Source organism: Rhinolophus ferrumequinum, chromosome 15, assembly GCF_004115265.2.
Source record: "Rhinolophus ferrumequinum isolate MPI-CBG mRhiFer1 chromosome 15, mRhiFer1_v1.p, whole genome shotgun sequence".
NCBI classification, from domain to species: Eukaryota; Metazoa; Chordata; class Mammalia; order Chiroptera; family Rhinolophidae; genus Rhinolophus; species Rhinolophus ferrumequinum.
In genome coordinates this window covers 18,623,076-18,647,772 of record NC_046298.1, presented here as the reverse complement: position 1 = coordinate 18,647,772, position 24,697 = coordinate 18,623,076, and the positions used below count along the sequence as shown (strand labels likewise).

Genomic DNA, 24,697 nt, shown 5'->3' with positions numbered 1-24,697 from the left:
AATAAAATAGAACAATTACAACAATATATTGTAATAAAAGTTGTGGTAATGTGAATTTGGTCTTTCTCTCTCTCTCAAAATATCTTTTGAATTGTTTATTTCGGGAATTTTCCATTTAATATTTTAAGACCATGGTTGACTACAGATAACTGAAACCACAGAAAGCTAAACCGTGGATAAGAGGGGACTACTATATTAAAAATAAAAGCAAGAGGAAAAAAATCTATTTTTCAATAGTTATTATAAATAAACAAGAATAACTAAAAAATCTCATATAGCACAAAGTCAGTGGCTTTTTTATGTATTGACTACAATAAGAAATATTTTTCTGTACTACCACTTGCAAGTTTTAGGAGACTCCTGGAATAATTATAGTCAAGAGTCAATTAAGAGCAGGCCAAGAAGCATCTGATTAAATATGAATTTTATCCTCTTACTTCCGATAAATAATAGTTCTGGTATTGATGAAAAATAACAAAAGCGGAGTTTAAGAAGAGACACAAAAACAAATGGTAGGAAATCAGAGAGACAGATCCTAGAAGCAAGAAGTTGGAATAAACTAGGTATGATTTTTGTCATATATTTGAACTTCATTTCCATAATGATATTTTTCATTTACTAGGTAGGAATCAATAAGAGATTAACAGATACTAAACAAAAAAGGAATCCAACAGATTGTTTTAATGTTAAATATTTTCAACAAATCCTTTCCAATAAGATATCGTCATGTATTTCATCACGTAAGAGTCAATGGCCTAACTACCTTACTAATACAGATCCGAGGAAGAGAAACAAATCAGGACTAATGGCAATTCAGAAATATTCCATAAAGTCAGTTAAGACACTGCTGATTTTGTAGGTGTCAGATGGGCACTTGTCTTATTAGGGAGACCACTTCATGGAGTGTGTAGATGCCTGACCACGGCTGTATATACCTGAAGCTGAAGCTGAATAATACTGAATGCCAACTATAATTTGTGTGTGTGTGTGTGTGTGTGTGTGTGTGTGTGTGTGTGTGTGTGTGTGTGTGTGTGTGTGTGTGTGTGTGTGTGTAGTCACAGGATGTGGAATAGAGCATCGAGAATAGAGTCAATGGTATTTTAACAGCTATATACGTGTTAGAGGGGTAGTAAATTGGGAAAGGGGGTTATCACTTTGTGAGGAGTGTAAATATCTATTTGTTTTGTACATCTGAAATTTAAAAAGAAGACACTGCTACTGTTTTTTAGGATTTTCATTTATGAACTATAAAGTATAATTATGCATGCATGATACCATATCAAATAGATTGACACTAGTAAAAAAAAAGTTTACTTTCCTCTAACTTACTGTAATATTTCATATTTTCTTTTTAAAATCTTTCAGTCTTAAATGTTTGATTCACACCAGGAATGCATCATATTGGTGTTTAGTTCTTATTTAACCAGCTCTTTAATTTGATCCATCATATAATCTCTTAACTCATGCTTTTAAAAGGACTTAAAATTTTTAATCAATTCTTTTTATCACTCTATTTTTCCAATTTATTTTTCCTGTTTTATGATTTTCTACCACCTTATCTTACAGCTCTATATTTCTAGAATGACCTCTTAATCTCATTTGTATACTTTCATTTAGTTTAACTTTTTATCTGTTTTTTTATATGGCAAACAATATAGGCCATAATTAATATTTTTCGTTACAGAAAGTGTAAGACATGGTATCTTTTTCTCTGTAGTTGACCTTTTCCTCTAGGCACTGCAAAGAATCCTCGCCTTCAAATCTGAAAACCCTAACTGCAAACCGTCTCATCTTTAAAAATATATACAAACTGATTTCTTTAAAGAAGGTAGGGAAAATGCAAAAATAGAATCAAAAAAGTAAAAACTTGAGTATATATTTTTTCCCAGGATTCATTTGCAAGTTACTTTAAAAATAATTGCCACAACAGGTCTTTTATTTACTTATTTTATTAAACATTTCACATGTAATTATGGGTTTATCAGAAACATTTTAATGGCTATGTACTACTGTATTAAATAGCTAAGACCCTTTTCCCATTGTCAGGCAATCACCACATTAAATTTAAAAAGCAGAACTATGTACGGTGACCTAGTTAATTAGACTTATTGTGGTGATCATTTCCCAATATATACAAATATTGAATCATTACATTGCACACTCGAAACTAATATAATGTTGTATGTGTCAACTATACCTCAATAAAAGAAACTAATTTCCTATCTTAAAAAAAAAATAGTAACAGCAAGAAGGACCTGCATTGCTATGTAAGATAAAAGCAAACTTAATTAAATGATAAAAGATTTTGAATATATTTTTAAAGTTTAATAATACCCAACTGCAGGTTTTCCAACCTTATTTGCCTAAAGAAAGAACTTAAATTTGTAAAACGTTATGCTATATAAAAAATTTAACAAATTTTATAATAATTAAATTCCCCTCTGGGCTGAGTTTTTAATTATTAGATGGAATCTAGACTACTGATGTAAAGCATACATACATACATTATTACTAGACAATACTTCATATTATTATATAACATATGTCAGTACAACATAGTATTAGTTAAGAGCAGACTCTAAAGTGAGACTACTTGAGTTGGAATCTTCCCAGCTATGGTAAGATTCTGTGACTCTGGTAAGTTACTGAACCTCCCCTATGCCTTGCATCCTCATCTGTAAAATGGGATAATAATAACCATCTCAAATAGTTGATATGAGATTCAGTGAGTTCATATTGGTAATGTTCCTGGCACATAGTAAGCACTACATAGATTGCTGGTGTTTAAAAAAACGTAATTTAGCTAACATTTATTGAGCACTTACTATGCGCTAGGTAAAATGCTTTTCAAAAATTTGCCTCACAACAACCATGATGAAGATACTACTATTGTTGTCCCCATTTAAAGATGAGAAAATTGAAGCATAAAAAGATTAAATGACTAAGCCGAGGTCACACACAAACATCCGAACAAGGATTTGAACCCAAATCTGACTGCATGGCCTACAATTTCAATAAAAATTACAAACTATACTATTCACTAGAAACAGTAGCTTCCTGCTACACTGTAGCTTGAAAAAGGGAATGGGGGAGACATGAGAGACTGTTGAAATAAACTAGAAAATGTATTTCTTGGAATAAAATAGAGTATTTTAAAAATTAATATAAGATGTCATTATAATACAGAAGTATTTATGTATGAAATGATATGTCTGATATTTGTTTTAAAATAATACAGTTAGGGAAGGGGAGAAGATAACAGGAAAGATTAGACATCCATTAATAATTGTTAAAGCTTGGTGATGGGTGCATGGGGGTTCGTTATTATCTCTACTTTTGTATATTCTTGAAAATATCCATAATAAAAGGTTAAAAACAGAAATAAAGTGCATAGATGAAATACTTTCATTACACAAGCAAACAACTTTCTCATGACACTCTGTATCAAAGATATAAAAGGACATGGCATACTTGGTATTTATATATTTCTGTAAACAGGTGGTCTTACTTCAAATATTTAAGCATCCTCTCAATCAAAATGAAAAATTAATGCACGTATTTAGGCACAAACATGTAAACATACATACTAAATGACTGTCTACATTGCCACCAACTTGTTAAAAATATTTGCTTAAATAATTAACACTTTTTTTCATATCTTTTTCCTGCCTAATAATCTCTTTGATTATGACACTCTCTGGTTTGTTGCCCAGAAAATAGATGGGTTTGTATAGATAAATATGATTCCACAATATGGTCACAAATTGAACAATATGAATAAAAACCAGAAATCTGCTTCACTAAGAAACACTTCTAATAATTCCTCATCTAAAATTGTAGTTGATAGTTGATTTTCATACTAATACATATCCATGGGCTTCTTATAAGTGTAAATATAATCAATAGTTTGAGAACCTTTTATATGTTCTAAATTACAGTTAAAACAATTTAGCTGATACTAAAGGGGAAAGAAAAAACACATTTAATAAGCCAGACACTATATATACTACATATTTTGATACACGTTCGCTCACTAAATTTAAGAGGTTATATACATTTTCATAGAAAGAACATTCAAGTCTAGAGAAAGGTAAAATCACTTGCCCAAGGTCATAGAGCTAATAAGTAGCTAAATAAGTATCCAAATTAAAGCTCAATTAATTACAAAACCCACTTGTTCCTCCACTATACCAGACCACTACATAGGAAGGAACACCTATATTCAACTCAAACTTAAATATAGGGCCTTTTTTAAGTGGAGCACAAAATGTTTAAGTTATCGGTTACATATATATTTTACAATGGCAGCTTGGCTTTGGGTAAAGAACTCCAACTAAAACACAAAAAGCATTCTTTCTGCTACTGTGTGACCTTCCCCCCCCCCCACATCTCTTAATTTCAGCCTCAGGTTACTCATCTCTATAATGGGGAAATTAATATCCTTGCTGTCCACAATTCCAGGATTATAAGATTCAAAGATAATATATGTAAAATCACTTCAAAGACTAGAACAACACAAATATAAACTTTTTTTATCTTTAAAGGCTAAAAGCACAAAATAAAGTGTTCTGAAATAACTCAGTTGTTTAAATTATTCTACACATTCTATTAACATTTCTAGAACTTTCTTAAATTCTTTTTTCTAGGCATAGTTCAATCATCATCTCTATTACTTGGCTTTACTCATCCTTCAAAACAATGCAATAGTAATGGCATCAACGCTTTTGTAATAAATAATTAATATATCATTTTGAAATAGCATATAAGTTCTGAATTTTCAAACTAAGTATGTGTTTGATGTCACTCTTTCAGTTATATTCATGCTCTTGTTTGAGCTTTTTCATATTCAGTTTGTTTGTAAAAAGCTGGAATTCTAAGGTAGAACACCCAACACATAATTTTTAATGATTTTGTGGGGTTTTTCCCAAGGTTTCTCAAAGCCCATACAATAGCTAACAAGCACATCAAACACAGCAACAAAATCCACCGAAAAACATTCAGCTGCTCTAAAAGAAGGATCAGTCTCTTTAGTAGAAAACTACATTGTGTGAGTTTGCAAAGTTTCACACTTTCTCATTTAAACTCCATTTCAGAGAAAGCCTTTGCATACTCACACAATATGCTTTAAAATGGCACTCTGCTGACCTTCCAATAGTCCAGCTCTATGAAAATTCTGTGATGGGTGTAACTTCAGAGAATCTGAAAAACACAAAAAGCATTAAGTACTTTTTATGCTGAACGATTTTTTTTTAAAAAAAAGCCAAGGACAGCATAAATCTCTTACATAACTGTTATGTATTTTTAAGCACTAAAGCCCATATTTGTGAATATATTCTCTAGGAAAGGCTGAATTGCCTCTACAGTGGTCTCTATGCTAAACTTAGACTTTCATAAAGCATTTGTTTCATGGAAAATTATCAGATGATTGCTGCATAAATGGTGTTAATGTCTTGACTATTTTTAGCACCCAACTGTACCACATTTGCCCTCCTCTAAGAATCATCTCTTGTTATCGCTTTCTGACACTCAAAACTACATTATTACCAAACTACTTTAGGTAACATTGCCTGAAAAACATCTTACAGGATGGTGGTGACTGCCAACTAAAGTCATCACAGCACTAGACAATGGCTACAGTTACTAAGTAGGACTCTGTGTACAAACTCAATCGTCAGTCTATAAAGTTCAGTACCTTCCAAAGTAATCCATCTCACTCCAATTCACATAAACAATCTGAATACACGAATGTGAAGCTGAAGTCCCCCTTTTTGGAGCGGGTGAAATCAGCGGATGCAAACATCAAACCAAAAACTGAAAAAATGCAGATTTCTAGGGAGGAGGTCCATAATGGCACTGATTTTTTTAATATGGTGAAATGACTAACTAATAACCCAGTTATGTCTTTTGCCCCCTCCCACGGGTTTAAAAAGTGTTGAAGAGTGCAGTGGGAGCATTTTGGTTTGATGCCCCTTGCACAGGGAACCTGTTCTAACACATTCTTGTGGTGTCCAGTATAGGAATTTAACCCCAGTAGAGATCAGCTCGTGTTAATAGTTTAGATCCAGGGAATCCCCTTCAGGCTTGAGCCAAGAGTTTTAAAAATGGGAATCTCTGTCCATTGCTCCCCTCCCTGCAACGAACCCTAGAACCGCAACGAATTAAAATTCTCAAAGGACAGCGTCTGTGCCTGAGCTGGCACCCCTGGGACAGGAGAAGGAATAAAACTAACAGAGCACCCCATATCTTAGTAAAAGAGAGAGAGAAGTAAGTAATTAGAATACCACGGAGGTGTAAAGAGAAAAGATAGAAAATTCGGGCCCTTCCCAGCAATAAGATGACGAGGAAAGGCAGAACGCCTGGTCGAGGGGGGCCGTCCCAAAAGGGGAGGGAGTGGACTAGGCCGGAGGGAGAGGGGGGTAGAACGACGACGCACAAACAACCCGGAGGGGTAGAAAAATGGTGACCCTGCACCCAGAACCGGTTCCAGGCCACGCCGCCCGTTTGGGGGCAACTTTGCTGGGGAGGATGGTCCTGGTAAGAGGAGCCGCGGCCCCACGCATCGCGGCGGCCCCAGCGCGGGGCCCACTCCCGGGTGATCCCCGAGCGGGGGAGGCCGGGGTCGGCCGCTCGAGGAGTGTGGCGGGGCCAGACCGGCAGAGGCACGCTCAGAGCGACTGGTGCCGCAGAGACCCGGAGGCCGACGGCATTTGGGCCCCGTGCGGCCGGAGGCTCCGCGGGGGAGGGGCCGCCACTCCTACCCGGCCCCTTCCACCATCACCCAACCCCAGCGGCCTCTCCCCATCGGCCTCTCCCCACCCCCCAGGACACGCCATCCCGGCCCGGGCTCGGCAGTCCCCCACGACGGGGACCCCTCTGACTCCCCGGGGCCCTGCCTCCCCGCCCCCACGCCCCAGCCCCCAGCCTGACTCACCTCTCGAGTACAGGGACTTGGGCGATTCCAGGTCTAGGTCCGCGCTGAGCAATGAGATGAAGTCCGAGGGCATCGCAGCTCGACCCAGCCCGGCCCGAGGGCAGCGGGTGGGGGGGAGCGGCGGTGGCGGCGGCACCTCCTCTCCGGGACCGCGGGCACCGAACCGGGGGCGGTGAGGCGAGGGCGGCTGCCGCTGTCTCCTCGAGGGCAGTGACTTCCACCCGTCCGAGGACCGAGGAAACGGCGGCGGGGTGGAGGGGAAACTCCACAGGGACTAAATCTCGGAGAGCCAGGAGGGGGGTTCAGGGCGGGGAAAGGGAGTGGGGAGAGCCAACCGGTCCGTTTCGTGCTTCTCCTCAGCGAAAACTGACGGTCGCCGCCACCGCCGCCGCCGCTGACAGAAATCTGAGCCCCGCCCCCCGCGGGGCAATGCGCAGGCGCGGAGGGGGCGCCCCAAAGCGGGGAAGAGCGGGGGCGGCCGCCGGAGGGCGGGGAGGCGCGCCGTGGAACAGCATCAACAAGGGCTTCGCTTCCTGCCGCCGCAGCTGGGGTTGCTGTTCCCCAGCCGGGAAAGGGCCCCGCCGGCTGGGAGGGAGGGAGGCTGGGTGGTGTCTGCGCCTGGGGCCCCGGCGAAGGAAAAGGTATTTGCACCGACCTAGTGGCGACGAGCCTGAGGCGGCCGGCGCAGCGCCGAGCTGAGCGCAGGAGACAGACCCGGGGAGCCGAGGTGTCTGAGCGTAGAGGGAAAGGACCCCAGAGCCGGGCGTGGCCGGGGCGGGTGGCTTGGGGTCTCGCAGTAGAATGGAGTTTCGTCTCTTGGACAGCCACCAGCCCAATCTCTAAATTGAGTTGGCCAAAAGGCTGTCAAACTCATATCTTAATTAGGAAATGGCAGATCAATTCTAAAAACCTCGAGTTATTGGTTGTTTAAAGTACCTTATCTGCCTTGCCCTTGCCCCCTCTCCACCAAACGTCCTTTAGAGGCTGAAAATTTAAAAAAAAAAAAAAATCCTGATTGTGTTCCGGTTGCCCGGTTTATTCGGAGTGGGAGATAGAAGACAGGTTTAAAAATTGGATCATATGAATCCACCTGGCTGTTCTAGAGGAAAAAAAAAAACAAAACAAAACATAAACACAACTCTTCCAAGCAGTTCTTCATTTTTTACCTTTGGACTAGGCAAGGATGGAGGAAGAACACATTTAATTGCGTTTTTGCTATTCTGTTCATGGGGCCAAAAGTTTCCATTGCAAAAACTGAAAATCCTCACCTACACCGCAGACCGTTTCCTGACTCTAATAGACTTCTGAGAAATTTTTAATCAAGTTATTAAAATATCAATTGGAGTGCAGGGTATGCACGTTGGAAATAATTTTAATCTCATGCAGAATATTAATGCCAGCAGCCACCTCGGCAACGTTTTTAACCTGTTTGAGTAGGTTTCGTTTTTGTTACTTTATCTACAAAGATAGTTACAAATCATAAAAAATAGTCTGTTGTATTACACACACACACACACAATTTATAAACCTTTTTCCCCAGGAATTCAGGAATATCACCTGGACTTGGAGTGCTGGGAATAGAAATAAATTCGCATTAAAGGAGGACCCAGTGCAGGTGTCTCTGGGGGTGAGGCTCTTTGTAAAGCTTTACATGCAGAATTAGAATTTAAACTTGTGTCAAGTTTACCTATCTTTCTATTTGAACATGTAATTCAGGTTGCCCAACTATCTTCACTGCATTCTGTGTAGTAATTAACCCTGTCAACATTTTCTTCCTGTCAGAAGTCAGAAAACTTTTTAGAGCCACTCCAAGATGGCAAAGCAGAACATAAAGCTACCTTCAAATATCCATCACCACTGTATGCTGTTGTAACAAGTCCCAAGGGAAGGCCCTTCATAACTGGTCAGAGCTCCACTCATTTGAGAGAAAGACTCAAACCCCACATTGCCCAACAGCTCAAGGCCTAAGCCAAGGTTTTTGAATCCAAGTAGGAGTAAACACCTGTTGGAGACTTACCCCCTCCATTAGTCAACACATAATGCCAGAAGAGGAAATTGCGACGCGCCAGGCAGAACCCCAATACTAAAAAAAGTTGGGTGAAATCACTCTGAGCATATCCCTTTTCTCCAGACCTATGTAATCAGTCAACAAACTTAAGAGTATAGGAAATCCCCGGTTACTGTTCTGACCCTAATTAAGAAGTCAAGAACTGAGGAGTCTTCTTCCTCTTTCTTTCCCCAAGTACAAGTGCTACATTGTATATGTCAATCAGATTTCCCATGATTAGATAACAGAAAAGTGAAAATGGGTCCCCCAAAGTGTGACTTGACTTCGACTGAATTCTCCTAAACTGGGATTCTGTGGACTCAGGCCCCACCCCATCAGGCCTTGCAACAAACAGTGATTATATATTAATGGATATTTGAAAATTCAGTGGTTCCCCCCATCATGTCCTTTTACAGAGACACATTTTTGAAAAACTTAAATGCCATGTTTTGCAGCAATAACGTAGAGATGTAGAATTTCATTTTTTTCTTAACATTTCAGTGACTAAAATCACTAATTAGTAAACAGTGTTTGCTCAGCTCTGATAAAAATATAGTATGACCTGCATGATATTCAGGGTTGCCGAAAATAACTAGCTGATCACCCTGTCTTCAGTAAATTACATGCTACCCCTAGTTCCAATGATATTTCCCTCTGTGGTCATTAATGTCTCTCAGTTGCTTCCACTTTTACTTGATATTTGAAAGTCTCATGTTATATCTTAAAAACCACCCCATCACTCAAACATATACTTTCATAAAACTTTCTGTGTGCACAATAAAAGGTAATACTTTAAGCCTTTTTAAAATTTCCTCTCATTGGAAATTACAGTAGGATTATGAAACAAAACATAAAGCAGAGTTAGTAGTTTGTAGAATTTCTTTATGTTACTTCCCAATCATATCACATTCCCGAGTTACTTGATTAATATTTCACAAGAACCCAGATTCAACTATAAGGTTATGTAGATTACACAATAGAGTGGCAGGTTTTATATTAGTGATGTGTTCTTTAACCCCTCCTGGACCTGTTTAGGCATTTAGTGAATTGTGTTACTGGATCTACTCCAAATGAAAGAGGTTCAAATATCAACCACTGAAAAGGAATTAAACCCATACAGAACAGAGGAATGTGTTGTCACAAGATCTACAGAATCTTTGTCATTATAATACAATTGAGGTTGTTAAAATAATTTTAGTCACACGTATTTTGTAAAGAACCTGCTAAACAAACACAAAATCTGAAAAGAAAATTTCCAAAGCAATTCAAGTCATGGACAAAAAAAAAAAAAAATTAGACTGCAAATTATCTTTGCCTCACCTTGGGATCACTCAATAATAATGGAGAGTAGACAATGGTGGGAAATAGTGACCGAATTTGTACTAAAATTATAACCAAAATCTTATTTGATTATGTGTAATTTTCATCCTTAGGACATGTTCTAGCAAATATTTCTGAAGGCAAAATTAGTTTTGATAGTTTTGCCATCAGGTTTAAAACATTCTCACTTCTTACATCTTTCAAAGTGCCTAAATCTGATAATCAGGCACTCAATTCACTGTGATGAAGTACTTCTGTACATAACTTGATCTGAGTAAGAGTTTTCATAAGAAGTCTTCTAGAGACCAGTTCAGTCTCTCAAAATCTAGAATGATTGCAAGCCCTAAGATTTGGTGCAATCATCTCGAATATGGAGGACTTAGTGGGTGGTGAAAAGGAGGTAAATACCAAAGAAACTCAAAGGTGGATTAGAGAGGAGAAATTTTAATGAGAAAACAGAAACCTCTGAGCCCATTAAACCAAGAAAGGAAGGAAGATGTCTCTAGGTCATCCCAACAGTAGGCAGGTTAGACTTATGCAAACTGCACGCAAGTCCTTATTCATACTGGCCTTGAAACTGCCACCTTAGGTTTGTAAGATGCTCTTTCCACATCTAATCATAATATTTATTGAGTCTAGTAGCCCCACCTTAGCTGTGATATTAGTTTGACCAAGAATATGAATGAGAAATTTCTTATTATCCTCTGTCTTAATCGAGGGAATTTTAACCTGGGGTCCATGGATTTGTTTCAAGGCATCTGTGATCTCTGTAAACATGTATACAAATTTTTGCAAACTTGCACCTACATGCGTCTTTTTCCTTAGAATGAAGGTCTTTAAGTTTCCTAAGATTTCTGGGGGGGGGGAAAAGGTACATGACCCAGAAAAGATGAAAAACCATTTCTCTATATGAAACAAATCCATTCTTCCCTCTTTTCACAAATGGGCTCCAGGAACTATGGTAGGTGCAGAAAATACAAAGATGTTACAAAGATGAATACAAGAAGTCAACTGTCAGCCTGACAGAGGAGATGGCTTATAAGCAAACACAAGCATTGTAACATGCTATGCTAGAGTTCTGTACAGATATCTAGAAGTAAATTATCCTTTTGCTTTTTTAGTGAGCTAATAGAGGAAAAGAAGAAGGAATGCTATTCAACACACATCACTCTTTCTTCTCCATCCACTGTCCCCACAGCTGATGTGTCTTCACTCCAACCCGTTTCCTAGTGGTTAAAAGAGGCTAGACAGTTACAGGGCAAAGTCCTGACATACAAATGTTTACATTGTGATGCATCACAGCTATTATGTGTTGATACAAATATCCCAAGAAATACCTGAGCTTCACTGGACTTTGTCAGTGGATAGTCAAAGAAACAGCGTCCCTTTTTTTTTTTTTTTTTTTTTTTAGCTTCACTGAGGATTATGGCTAAATACTTAGGTTAAGGATGCAGTGATAAAATAGTTGAATTGGTCATCCACAACTAAGCCTCAGAACTGAAGGGCTAAGTTGAAGTTATTGGATAAACTAGACTGACTTCAGGAATAACATATTCCGCCCGAGAGGCATTTGTTTCAGCTGAATAAGGAAATGTGGACTGCTCTAAACGGAGAAGAGGCATGCAAGGGATCTGCCTGTAGGTGTTGGACTCTAATTACAAAATCACAAAATATGAGGCTTAGAGAGAATATTCACTTATTTATTCATTCAGCTTCTCGACCTGCAAAAATCCTACTTATCCTTCGAAGTCCAGCTCAGATACTACTTCATCTGTGAATTCATCCTGAGCCTTTCCAAGCAATATTAATTGTTCTCTCCTCTGAATTTCCATAGCATTTTGTCCAAACTGTTGGTAGAGCAGCCATCACAGCGAATTATAGTTCATGGTCTCTCTCTAATATATTGTAAACACTTGGTTGTACAATCCCTGAGAAGGTCAAAATAAAAAACACATCCTTGCCTTAAATAACTTACAATTGAGCACATAACTTTAGCACCTAGACAGAATGAAGCAAACTCTCTAAAGCCATTTGTTGATATTTTAATAGGAATTCAACATTAGGTACAGAGATTAATAGAATGAAGGAAGGAAAGAAACAGGAAGAAGCGAAAGATTTTGCAAAAGATTTTATTCTTTATCCTATAGGCACTGGGGAGCCATTGAAGGTTTTTGAGGATGGAAATGACCTTCTCAGGTCATTGTAAGAGCTGTATTTTAAGACAGTAATAGAGGCAGTAGTGTGGAGAGTAAATAGCTGAGAGCCTGGAAGGAGGCCCTAAAGAGTAGAAGACTTGGAAAAAATTAAAATAATGAGCTGTATGTAAGACATTGTGGCAGTAGCATCAAAAGAACTCAGAAACTACTTAAATGTTGAGAGTAAAAGAGAGAAAAATATGAGGACAATCAAGAAAAGGAGACGGTGGGATAGAGCTTTGAAACATCCATCAACCAGTTCTTCATCATGGGAGTCCAGTAGCTTAACCTACCAAAAAAAAAAATCTAACAGAGAAACAAATACCACCAAACATGAATTACCCCAGAGACTATACTTTATACTTTGTTATCTAGAACAGCAAAAATTCTAACTAGAAATTAGCCGAGACTTACGTTTTACCAATAGGAAATCCAAGAAAACACAACTTGATGAAACTTAGTAAAAGAGTAAATTGATAAGAAACAAACCTAAATGAGCATGCATTTCCAGTTTTCACTCCAAAAATACTTGAGCATTAACATTTAAGACTTTAAATGCTCACTTTCATAGTAACTGAATGTGGAAGAATTTCAAGAATGCTAAAGGCCAACAATTCTTCACAAAAAGAAAAAGGGCTGGTAGAAAGAAAAAGCAGCCATAATATCTTTAGAGGATCCATTTGTGAACCTTCCATCATGGAAGACTTAGGTAATACTGGACCTGAGGTTTCCTCTCTAAGGCCTGGATCAAGGACCAAAGCATCTAAAAACCAGGTACAGACAGGCTGAGGGAACTCTGAACTCAGCCCTGACCACGAACTGGAGTCATAAGGACCAAGTAGGTCATCTGTTCTTTGTAGTTATTAAATAAATAACTTTTGGGGGTGCAAGCCCATGGAGAGCTGCTCTAGTAGGTTTCCATCCAGAAGGAAAGAGGAAGATGTAATGCGTATCACTGCTCTTGAGCAAGTCACAATCCAGCCCCAAATCTGACTCATTGGTCTTCAGTATGGGGGATATCTTTAGATATGGCGCCCAGTGTGTTGTAATTTCTTCTGGATAGACTTGGTATTTTCTCTACTGTATTCACGTATCTCAGTGGTCAAAAGTTACCAAAGGACCATGTAATCTTTCATATGATCCAAGGAAATATCCCATACCTATGTATTTCTCATCGGTGTTGCATATACTTATTTATGTTACGTCTATCAGAGGCTAATTGAGGAGGTAGAACATGAACTGACTCGGAACCAGGAGTCCTAAGTTCTAGTTCAAGGATGTCCACTTTTGGAATGCCCAGCAGGCAGTCACACTTCTCCTGACGTTCCTCCAGGGAGGGATTTCTGCTTTCCCTCTAGACTTAATCTTGGGTGAGGTAAGGCTGGAGCAGCTGGCACCACCTTGCCACAAAGAGGAAAGAGCCTGTTTGAAGTGGAGCAGAGCAAGCATTGCCTAACAATGGGGAGAAAGAAAAACTAGAACCTGAAAAGAAATCATTGGAGTGTGTGAAGCAAGCTATGCCTGATTCAATGATCTGAATTGATAAATCCCCCCCCCTTTTTTTTATTTTGCTTAATTGGTTTGAGATTGAATTTTCTGTCACTTCAAAGTGAAGACATCTTCGTTTGATACAATCTGCCCAGATTTATGGAACATTCTTGGGCCTCTCTTCTCTCTGTGAAATAAGTGGTTTAGATTATTTATCGGGCAGGCATTGTATTGGGCTACTAGTAACATACACCAGTAGCATAGGGGTTTTATTTTTCTCATGCAAAACGTCTAGATTAGGCAATCCAGGGCTAGTCTTGCAGTCCCATGATGCCAATAGGCAGACAGGCTTTCCCTCCTGCCAGCTTTCGAGGTGGCCATTGTTCTCATGCTTATAAGATGGCTGTCACCTCTAGGCATCGTGTCTGCATTCTAGGCTTATGGAGAAAGGAAGGCTAAAGGGACAAAGGGCCAACTCTCGTCCCTGAAAGATCCACCTGGGGCTTCTAACATCATTGGCCAGGACCATGTCACATGGTCACCCAATCTGAAAGGAAGGTTGGGAAAAGTGTGGGTGTTTTTAAATGGGTAAATTGATGCTCTGAACACAATTGGGGGTCAGTTGGCAAGACAGAAGGGAAGAACAGATGTTGGGTAGACAATTACAATATCTGCCACAGACTACATAATAGCAAAGGTAACCTTCCTCTCTAAAGCTCTGTAATTCTAATCTTGTTTCTATCTCGTTTTACCTAATCCTTTCTTAATGGAAAAGAACTAAATATTTTGTGGAAAGGGAGCATATTTTTAAAATCTCAAATTTTGGAGAAGCCAAGATACATCTCATAAATGAAATGACAAACGGTATATGAGAGATACCAGATTATTAGTCAAAAGCTCATATTTATAGGGCCAGCCCGGTGGCTCAGTTGGTTAGAGCTCCATGCTCCTAACTCCGAAGGCTGCCGGTTCGATTGCCACATGGGCCAGTGGGTTCTCAACCACAAGGTTGCCTGTTCGACTCCCGCAAAGGATGGTGGGCTGCGCCCCCTGCAACTAGCAACGGCAACTGGACCTGGAGCTGAGCTGCGCCCTCCACAACTAAGACTGAAAGGACAACAACTTGAAGCTGAAAGGCACCCTCCACAACTACGATTGAAAGGACAACTTAACTTGGGAAAAAGTCCTGGAAGTACACACTGTTCCCCTTCCCCCAATAAAATCTTTGAAAGAAAAAAAAAAAAAGCTCATATTTGTTATCTCTCCCCTGAAACTTCCTTAAACTGTTTAATTCCAATCTTCTGGAAGCCCATTCTCACTAATTGCAACTATTCTGATCCATTTTTACTTGAACTAAGTTACCCTGGCTTTTCCTTCTAGTTTCCAGTCCCTCTCAAATGATTTCATATCTTCATTTTTCATCTCTCCAACTAATTGTAAACTTGTAAAGAGCAGAGCCCAACACTTAGCACAATACTGGATTTGGAGTAAGCAATCAATAATGGCTGAGCAATGAATGAATGAATGAATAATTGAAATCTGAATTTCTATTTCTTTTCTTTCTTCGGAACTCTGTCCTCAGTGCATGCTTATTAACTGACTACATCTTAGAATCATTACCAAGGCAATTTGTATCCTAGGAAGCCAGCATTAGAAAGCCTTCTATTTTCTACGTTTAAATCCTCTCCACCATTGAACATTCAGCTTAGCCTCAAGAGACCGCACCCCAACCACCTCCCTTCATCTAATTGTTTCACCTGAGCCCCTTCCCATTTTAACAGATTAAAGGTTTTACCTTCAGGAAATTCTTCTATGTCTAAATTAAATTCTGTAAAAGGCCATTTCCTCTTCCTTTGCTCTCTAAGTTGAAAGAACGCTGCAGGTAACGTGTTTACCAATGCTTTAAAAAGTCCTGAGTGGGTGGTTTTTTAATAAAAAAATAACTTTCATGGGGGTTTTATACTGCAAAAGCAATAGTGTTCATTGTAAAAACTAAAAATAATAGCTGAAAATATAAATAAGAAGTTAAGTAAGAAGTATTCAAAAACACATAGACAAGATCATTTATTATATATCTTTGGAATTTTTCTATGTATATTTGCATTACATATACAAAAATTGGCTACACTATGTATACTATATTATTATCCTACATTCTTGATATAACTGAACATCAGTACACATCAGTAAATATTTTTAATGTGTGATGGCAGAGGAGTATTCAGTTACAGAATATATCTTAATTTATTAGCCAATCCCCTACTTTTGGCATTTAGTTTATTTCCTTTTATGAAAACCTTTGTAAATACCACTGAGCTGAACATCCTTGTAGCTAATCTGTACTAATAGCCTTTCCTTAATTATTTCCTTTGGCTACACCCCTCAATAAGTTTTACTTTGATGAGCAGTAAGGAGAAACAATGTTTGTAATAATGGGAGAGAGTGAAGTTAAATCCATAGTAGCTCTTCGCCTTTATTTAGGGACCTAAAATGTGTTTGGCTTGCCAGTTCCAAGGCTTACTCAGCATAACATAATGCTATGATTTTAAAATATATTCCCATAGCACAACACCTGGAACTCTGAGCTCACTGCAGAACACCCTAGAAATGCTGATAGGGAAACTTAAAATCAGAAAACATAGCTTCATGCTACATCAGATACTATCCTATTCCAGCATCTAATACAGACAAGCATGAGGTATTGATTTAAGAAAAACACACCACAGAAAAATTTAGAACTCAGAAGTTTGGCCCATTAATTATTTTTCTACTCTTAACTGGAAAAGGGCTGGCATTATCTGCTTTGGTGGAGCTCGAAAACTACTAGTGCTGGGGGAAAAAACAGACTATTTCATTTTCAGTCTCTATTCTACCACTTACTACATGCATGAATCTCTTAATCACTCTGAAATCTCAGTCTCCTTCTTTGCAAAATGGGTTTATAACAGTACCTTTGTCATTCAGAGTTATCATAGGGAGAAAATGAGCTAAATTGTGAGAAAGTGCTTTGTAAAGTATAATATTGTAACACAAATCTTACTAGTAATTGTTGCTGTAATTGATGAAGTGTTGAAAAATTCAGACTTGAATTAGAACTGAATTTGTCACAAAGATCAGACAGCATAAATGCAATCGTAAATGTAAAAATTTAATTATTTGAGAGACTAACAAATCTATCATCAAATAATTATAGAAACAAATACTTAAATTAGCCTTCAAAAGGTGGGATAAAAATTCCCTCCAATTCTAATCAGTCTTCAATTCTATGACTCATGTGGGAAGAGACCCTTATTCTATGCACTTTTGTTGTTGTTCAGTAGTTTATTCCTTTTTTCCTTTCTTTTCTTTTTTAATTAAATGTATTGGGGTAACATCGTTGACTTTGATCACCTGGCTGAAGAATAGAAAAAAATGTATGGTCTTAAAATTCTAAGTGTAATAAGCACAAAAGGAAAGGAAATGAGAACTTTTCGTGTACTGATGGTGCTGGTGGAAGTATAAATTGACAAAACAAAACAAAAATACCACTTTGGCTAGAAATTTAGAAATATCTGGTAAAGTTAGAAATGTCTATACTCTTGACCTAGCAAATCCACTTCTAGATTTGAGAAACCTTTACATATATATATATATATATATATATATATATATATATATATATATATATATGCAATGATATGCCTATTGTAACATCATTTGTAATACTGAAAAACAAGAAAGTGGGAATAGATGTCATCATTTAAGACCCTGGATCCATTGGTACCTGAAGCCTGACCAGCTCCCCTGCAACCCAGAGCTCTTCAGTTATTTGGCCAAATAAAATTCCATTTTAAGCCTGTTTGAAATGATTTTTCTGTCACTTCCAACTTTATTGAGTCCTGATCGATACATCTAGATATTATCATCAAGGTCATCTAAATCTATGACCAGTTTTTCTAAAAAGGAAAAAGGCAACAACTATTAAGCAAAGCCTAAATGTCTAGACTATAGACCTTAGAGGATAAAATTAAATCATAGCAACCAACATCTCTGGGGTGTACAATGTACAGATTATCCTAGACAAGTCTGTTGATCAAAGTGCACAACCAATAAATGAAAGAAATGAAGTAAACACAATACTTGAAGAAAATATTTTTATAAAGTGATGTCTTACAAAGTTTTATATTCATATAAATCAGCTCAAGGTGAAGTATTTTTATTTTATTTTAAAATAGGAAATATTTCAAATACATAGGAAATAGAAGCCATATATCCATCACACAGGTTTAATAGATTCAACATTTCCCTTTATCTCTTCATTTTTGTTTTAGAAAGAAATAAGGCATTATATGTAACTCTGAAGGCCCATTCCCCATTCTTTTTTCCTTTCTCCCTCCTCATAGTAATCACTATTTTGAAGTTGGAGTGTGTCATTCATTCTATGCTTGCTTTTGTACTTTTATTAAATGTATGTATCTCATTGTTTGAATTTGCATTTTCCTATTACTAGCAAGTTTGAACATCTTTTCAGATATTTATTGACCTTTAAATTCCTCTTCTGTTTGTTTCCTTTGCGCATTTTTTCATTTGAGTTGTTTGTCTTTTCGTTGGGTCTTTAATATATTCTGTATACAAATCCATTGTTGGTTATGTGAGTGGCCAATATGTCCTCCATGTCCACGGCTTGTCTTTGGCTTTGTTTATGGTGTCTCCAGCCATACAGAACTCCCAAAAACATTTGAAAGACCTCAGACATGAAGGTCAAGCCTTGGGTAAGAAGGGTCTTATTCTATTATATATTATAGAGATTTGCTCCAAGATCACAAAGCTCTGTCCAACATAGGAATGGACACCTGCTTTTAAAATAATTAAAGAAAGTTCTTTGTTATAGGACAATAATCTGTAAGGTGTTCAAAGCTGTCTGAGAATCTGAGAATTAGTACATGGTTGTCAACACATATTCTAACTTACGATATCAGACATTTTGGAGTCACCAGCTAAAATTTCTTATTTAGATTAAGACACAGAAGTCCCCCAATTCACATGCATCTATGTAATCTGAGGGAGTCATACCTTAAACTAATATCCCGAATGTGTTCCACATAGGACATCACTTCTTTGGGATGTTTATAGGTGTCAGTGGAAGAAAAAGGTTTTTTGGTCAAATATCTTTGGGAAATGTTGGATTAAAACTCTTTTTACTTTGGACTTCTGTACTTTTGATAGCTTACTATGCATTGTAAATCAAGGGCTGGCTAGAATAGATGGGGTTTCCCACTCATTTGACCACAGAACATTTTTTCCAAGGATTTATTTTCAGCCATTAAGATCTGTTAAGCAGGCTCAAGTTTAACGTGTGAAGGATAAGGAGATTAATAACAACAACAATTATAATAATAATAGCTGTCAGTTCCTTAGTGCTTAACAAAATTCCAGGTCCCGTGCAAGGCACTTTATTATCTCATGTTGCTATCAAAACAACCTAGAGATATAGATAATTATTGTCTGCATTATAAATATGAGAAAAGTGAGGCTCAAAGGGGTCAGGTATATGGCTCAAGGTCACAGAAGTAGTAGTTGGAATTGGAACACAAAAGAGAGCTCTCTGTGCTGGAGGGAAATGAGAAGGAGTGCATGTGTCAGGCACAGAGTGAGTTCTCAATATTCATATTATTATCCAATCTCATTTAATCACCACATCCACACTATGAGGTATGCACTACTACTGCTCCCATTTTACAGATGATGGAACTGAGTTTTTTTTCTCCTACACTGCTCAGAATTCTCATTCCTGAAAGGGATGTTAAGATGCAAAACAGTGGTGTAACATCAGTATCAGTACATCAGAACACTATACATCACCACACATTAAAAAAAATAATAAAAATAAAATTTTTAAATACCCACATATATATTGTTTTACATAAAACATATATATATATAATATGTGTATATCTATATATATACATATGTATATGTATGTGTGTATATATATTTGTGTATGTATATATGTATATATGCGTATACATACTGGGAAAATTCCAATCTCATCATAGGAGATGGTGGTTAAATCAGTTTTTAGCTTTATCTTCAATAATCTTGTTTTTTTAAATAAAGAAACAAACAAAAGAAAGATTGTTAGCAAATAGTACAAAATGTTAATGGTTATTTATTTCTGAGTTAATGGTGAGAATATGGATGTGGGATTTTTTTTTGTTATTGTTGTTATACTTTGTACTTTCCTGTATTGCTAAAACTTCTCAAAATATAAAAGAATTTACTTTAAAAACGGGAAGGAACTGCACCAAAATAGTAATAGTGATCATCCCTTTATTCTTCCTTCTGCTTTTCTATAATTTCCAAAGCTTTCGTAATAAGCAAATCTATAATGAGAGGGAAACCACCGAATTGTTTTGTCTTGTGCTAAAGTTTTGTTTTTAGCAAATTTGATCCTAATATCTGGAGATAGTTAACGTCAGTACAGAATCACCATTTTTATATACATTCTTATTAATATACTCCCCAGTACCAAGTATCCATCTGCAACTAAATAGGTGATGGAGAAGCCCATATTGGCCTAACAATATTCCCCCACCCAGATAAGTGGGTTAAAGGTCTCTCATGAATTTGGAATCATGAATCATGGACAAGAGGTCAAAGTCTATTGTATCTTTAATTTGTAAGGAATAGAATATATATTTGCCTAAATGGGTGCATATTCTGATATCCTGAATTGTGGGTACATTCAAAATTAGTAGAAATAAGATATTTACTGGCATTAGCTAGGGTTCCTCTTACAATCTGTTTTATCATTCATTGCATTGATATTAACAGTTGGGTCATAGCAGGTGTGAGTGGGTAAAATGACTCTAAATCTTAATCACGTGGGGGAAGTTAGAAAAATTGGGTGGAGCATGGAACCCTTTTTACTTTTGTAGCTATCTGAGCAAGCAAAGCTTGAGTTTCCAAGTCTAGTGACAGATTTATTTTAATGTAATTGAATAATTGGAGTTTTCCACTGTCAGAACCTTTTATCCGCTTCATTACTTAGAGGATTAAAAGAAATTTTGATCTGGTGTTTTATGGCGCTTTCTTTTCCCAGGGACCCAGAGAGGGAAGTGGGAACCCATGACCCTGGATGTGATCTGTTTCCGCTGCATCTGACTGAGCACAGTATATACTAGGTCACTGCCAACACCTCTATTGTCTCTGCCTCTCACCTCTATTGTCTCAGAATGATTGGATTTTAGAGCTGGGGGAAGAAAGCTTAGAAATTACCAAATCCTTCTAATTTTCCCGGTGAAAAAGAATTAGGGCATGATTTTGGCAAGAACTAATGACATTAAACTTAGGCATATACTATGACCCAGCAATTCAACTTTTCAGAGCTCCCAAGGAGAGGCCTACAGAGACATTCAAAGATGTTCATTGCAGCATTGTTTGTAACAGAAGGAAGAAAGGAAGGGGGGGAGGGGAGAGGGGAGGGAGACAAGAGAAGGGAAAAAAAATAACCACTGGAAGAAGAACATCTAATAAAACATAAAATATTCATGCCATGAAGCATTAATAAGCTAGATCTAAGTGGATAGATGTCAAAAACAATCAAAGAGCCAAGTTGTAGAAACTTGTAAAAAATGTATTTATATAAAAACTCATACAACAATACTATTTTTACATGGGTACAATATATATGATATGTGATATGATACCAAATATGAAAATCATCTAAAATATCTAGAAGTGTGCTACTACAGTAGCTACTAACCACATGTGGCTATTTAAATTTAAGTTATGTAAAATAGCACTAGCCACATTCCAAGCGTGTAGCAGCCAATATGGCTAGTGGCTACTGTGTCGGACTGCATAGACAAAACATTTCCATAATTGCAGAAAATTCTATCAGACAATGCTGCTCTAAAAAATACATGCCAGATTCATAAGACCACATAGCTGGGTCATAGTAAAAACAAAACCACTACTGAAGTATTCTTGGCATGAGGGCCCATTTGAGTTATTCATGGATGGACGGATAGATGAAAGGATACATTCATTCATTCATTCATTCATTTTTTTCACTCACTCACAATCATTTATTTACTACATGGTAAGCCCTGGGTTCTGCCCTTGGGAAACAAAGTTCCGTAGGATGCCAACCCAGCCTCAGAGAACAGACTAGACAAGGATCAGTCTTCAACTTGTACCGAATGCCTCTCTGTGGCAAACCCTGTGTGAGGCCAAGGGTCCATGATGAACAAAGCAAAGTCCTTATCCTTGTGGAACTTGCAATCTACAGCAGGATTTCTCTATCAACATTATGGACATTTGTTTTTCTAATTATAAAATCTTCTTTTTTAAATATTAGTTAAACCACATAGTGATTAGACATTTACACCCCTTACAAAGTGATAACCTACCAAGTCTACTACCCCTCAGACACCAAACATAGCTATTACAGGACCATCGACTGTATTCCCGATGCTGTACTTTACATCCTGTGACTATGTATTTTTTAAATTATAGTTGACCTTCAGTATTATTTTATATTAGTTTCAGGTATACAGCATAGTGGTTAGGCATTTATATAATTTATGAAGTGATCCCCTGATAAATCTAGTACCCGTTTGACACTATACATAGTTTTTACAATATATTGGCTATATTCCCCATACTGTATTCACATCCCCATGACTATTTTGTAATTACCAATTTGTTCTTCCTAATCCCTTCCCCTTTCTCACCCAGCCCCTCAACTCCCCTCCCATCCAGCAACCATCAGTTTGCTCTCTGTAATGACGAGTATGAGTCTGTTTCTGTTTTGTTTGTTTGTTTATTCTATTCTTTAGATTCCACATATAAGTGAGATCATATGGTATATGTCTTTCACTAAGCATAATACCCTCTAGGTCCATCCATGTTGTTGCAAATGGTAAGATTTCATTCTTTATTATGGCAGAGTAATACTCCATTGTATATATGTATATACCACAATTTCTTTATCCAATTGTCTGTTGATGGGCATCTCAATTTCAACATAATGGCCATTTTGATGGGTAATTCTTTGTGGTGGGAACTGTCCTGCAGACTGTAGGATTAAAGGTTAGCAGCATCCCTGACCTCTATTCACTAAATGTCACTCCCCAGGGTGACAAACAAACATGTCTTCCGACATTACCAAATGTCCCCTGGGGGACAAAATTGCCCACATTGAGAACTATAGGGAAAGAGAAACATTAATCATATTATAACAAATTATGTAAACAATGACAAGTGTGTGACTGTTGTGATGGGGTCGTGTGGGATGCTTTAAAAGCATTTACCAGGGGCCCGACCTAATCTTAAAGGGGTAGATGAGGAATGCTTCCCTGAGGATGTGACAATATTGTCTGCTCTTTTAGCCAAACATGGAAAGAATCTGCCTGCCATGGACACAGTTCTGAATAAATAAGTCCATGCCAATGGTCTGGGGAAGTCAGATGTGAAAGGACAGAGATATCAGGTTTCTCTAAGAGAAATAAGGTAGGCCGTGTTTTGATGCTGTATCCATTTCAGATCCAACTATCTAAAGCTCATTCAACTGGCACAGCTTGGGCAGGCTGCCATCAATTTAAGACTAAACCAGTTAGATCGGGGGAGGGGGGTCAGCAATAATAAAGCAAAATGACAATCAGGATTTACTACATTTCTCGTTTCTCTAAGAATTTGGACAAATACTCCACTAGGCTCCACTCCAAGCTTTTACAACAAAAATAAATTCCCAGTAGAAATGGAAAAGACCTGTTCGATCACCAAATATGTCCATCCCCAGTAGCCACGGGATAGGGAGCCCCCAGTTGGAAGTGTGATCAGACCCTTAATTAGGCCAAATGGGACTGCTTGGAGCTAAGGCATCTATTATAATATTTTGAGAATTGTGTTTTAAAAGTGCCTTCGTATCCCATTTTAACTTCCTCATTTTTTTTCTCCCGTGAAAAACAGTGGTCCTGGACTGTGCGAGAAGGAGCTTAGCAATCTCTTGCCCTACTCGTTTATTTTATAGATGAGGAAACTAAGGCCCAGAGAGGGGAAGCATCTGGCTCAAAGTTGCACAGTTATTTATGGCAGAGTCATTCTTAATATTCTTGAGAGCTCCTCTGTCCCCTCTGATTGGGAACAACAAAAGAATATATGCAAATATACCATATATATATGGTATATTTATGTATATTTATATATGACATATATGTCATATATACACACACACACATATATAAATTGATACAGATAAAGGCAATGTAGGTGTGATCCTGGAACAGAAAAAGGACATTAGTGGAAAAACAAACTAGTGACGTCTAAATAAAGTCTGGAGTTTAATAGTGGTAATATACCAATATTGGTTTCTCAGTTTTGACAAGTGTTCCATGGTTATATAAGATGTTAACGATAGGGGAAAATGGGTAAGGAATATGAGGAACCCCTGTACGATTTTTGCATGTCTTCTGTATATCTTAAATAATTCCCAAATAATATTATTTTTTTAAAGTAATAAAGGTGCATTAAAACAAGTGCAAACAAAACAGAAGTGTTTAAAGAAACAACAAAAATGGGGCCTTGTAATTCTGTCCCAGAATTTTAACAACTTGTAACAGCTAGCTCAGTGTGTCTCTTTCCAGGCATTTTCCTTTTATGTTTATTCAAACATACACATACAGTTTTAAATATTCTATCTTAGTTAACCCTTCAAACCATCATATAAAATTG

The 24,697-nt window shown here is 37.6% G+C and overlaps 1 protein-coding gene across 6 annotated transcripts in view; it reads right to left on the bottom strand.

Moving 5' to 3' along the window:
- Positions 1-7,338, bottom strand: part of NFAT5 (nuclear factor of activated T cells 5) — a 104,115-nt gene extending 96,777 nt beyond the window's left edge. The window contains exons 1-2 of one of the 6 annotated variants that reach the window (XM_033127006.1): positions 6,932-7,302; positions 5,146-5,199 (exon numbers count right to left, since the gene is read on the bottom strand). In XM_033127006.1, coding sequence (XP_032982897.1) covers positions 5,146-5,199; positions 6,932-7,004 — 127 coding nt within the window. In that variant the 5' untranslated portion in view covers positions 7,005-7,302. The other 5 variants (XM_033127010.1, XM_033127007.1, XM_033127008.1 and 2 more) reach the window with 5 other exon arrangements.
- Between the last annotated feature and the right edge of the window lie 17,359 nt (positions 7,339-24,697).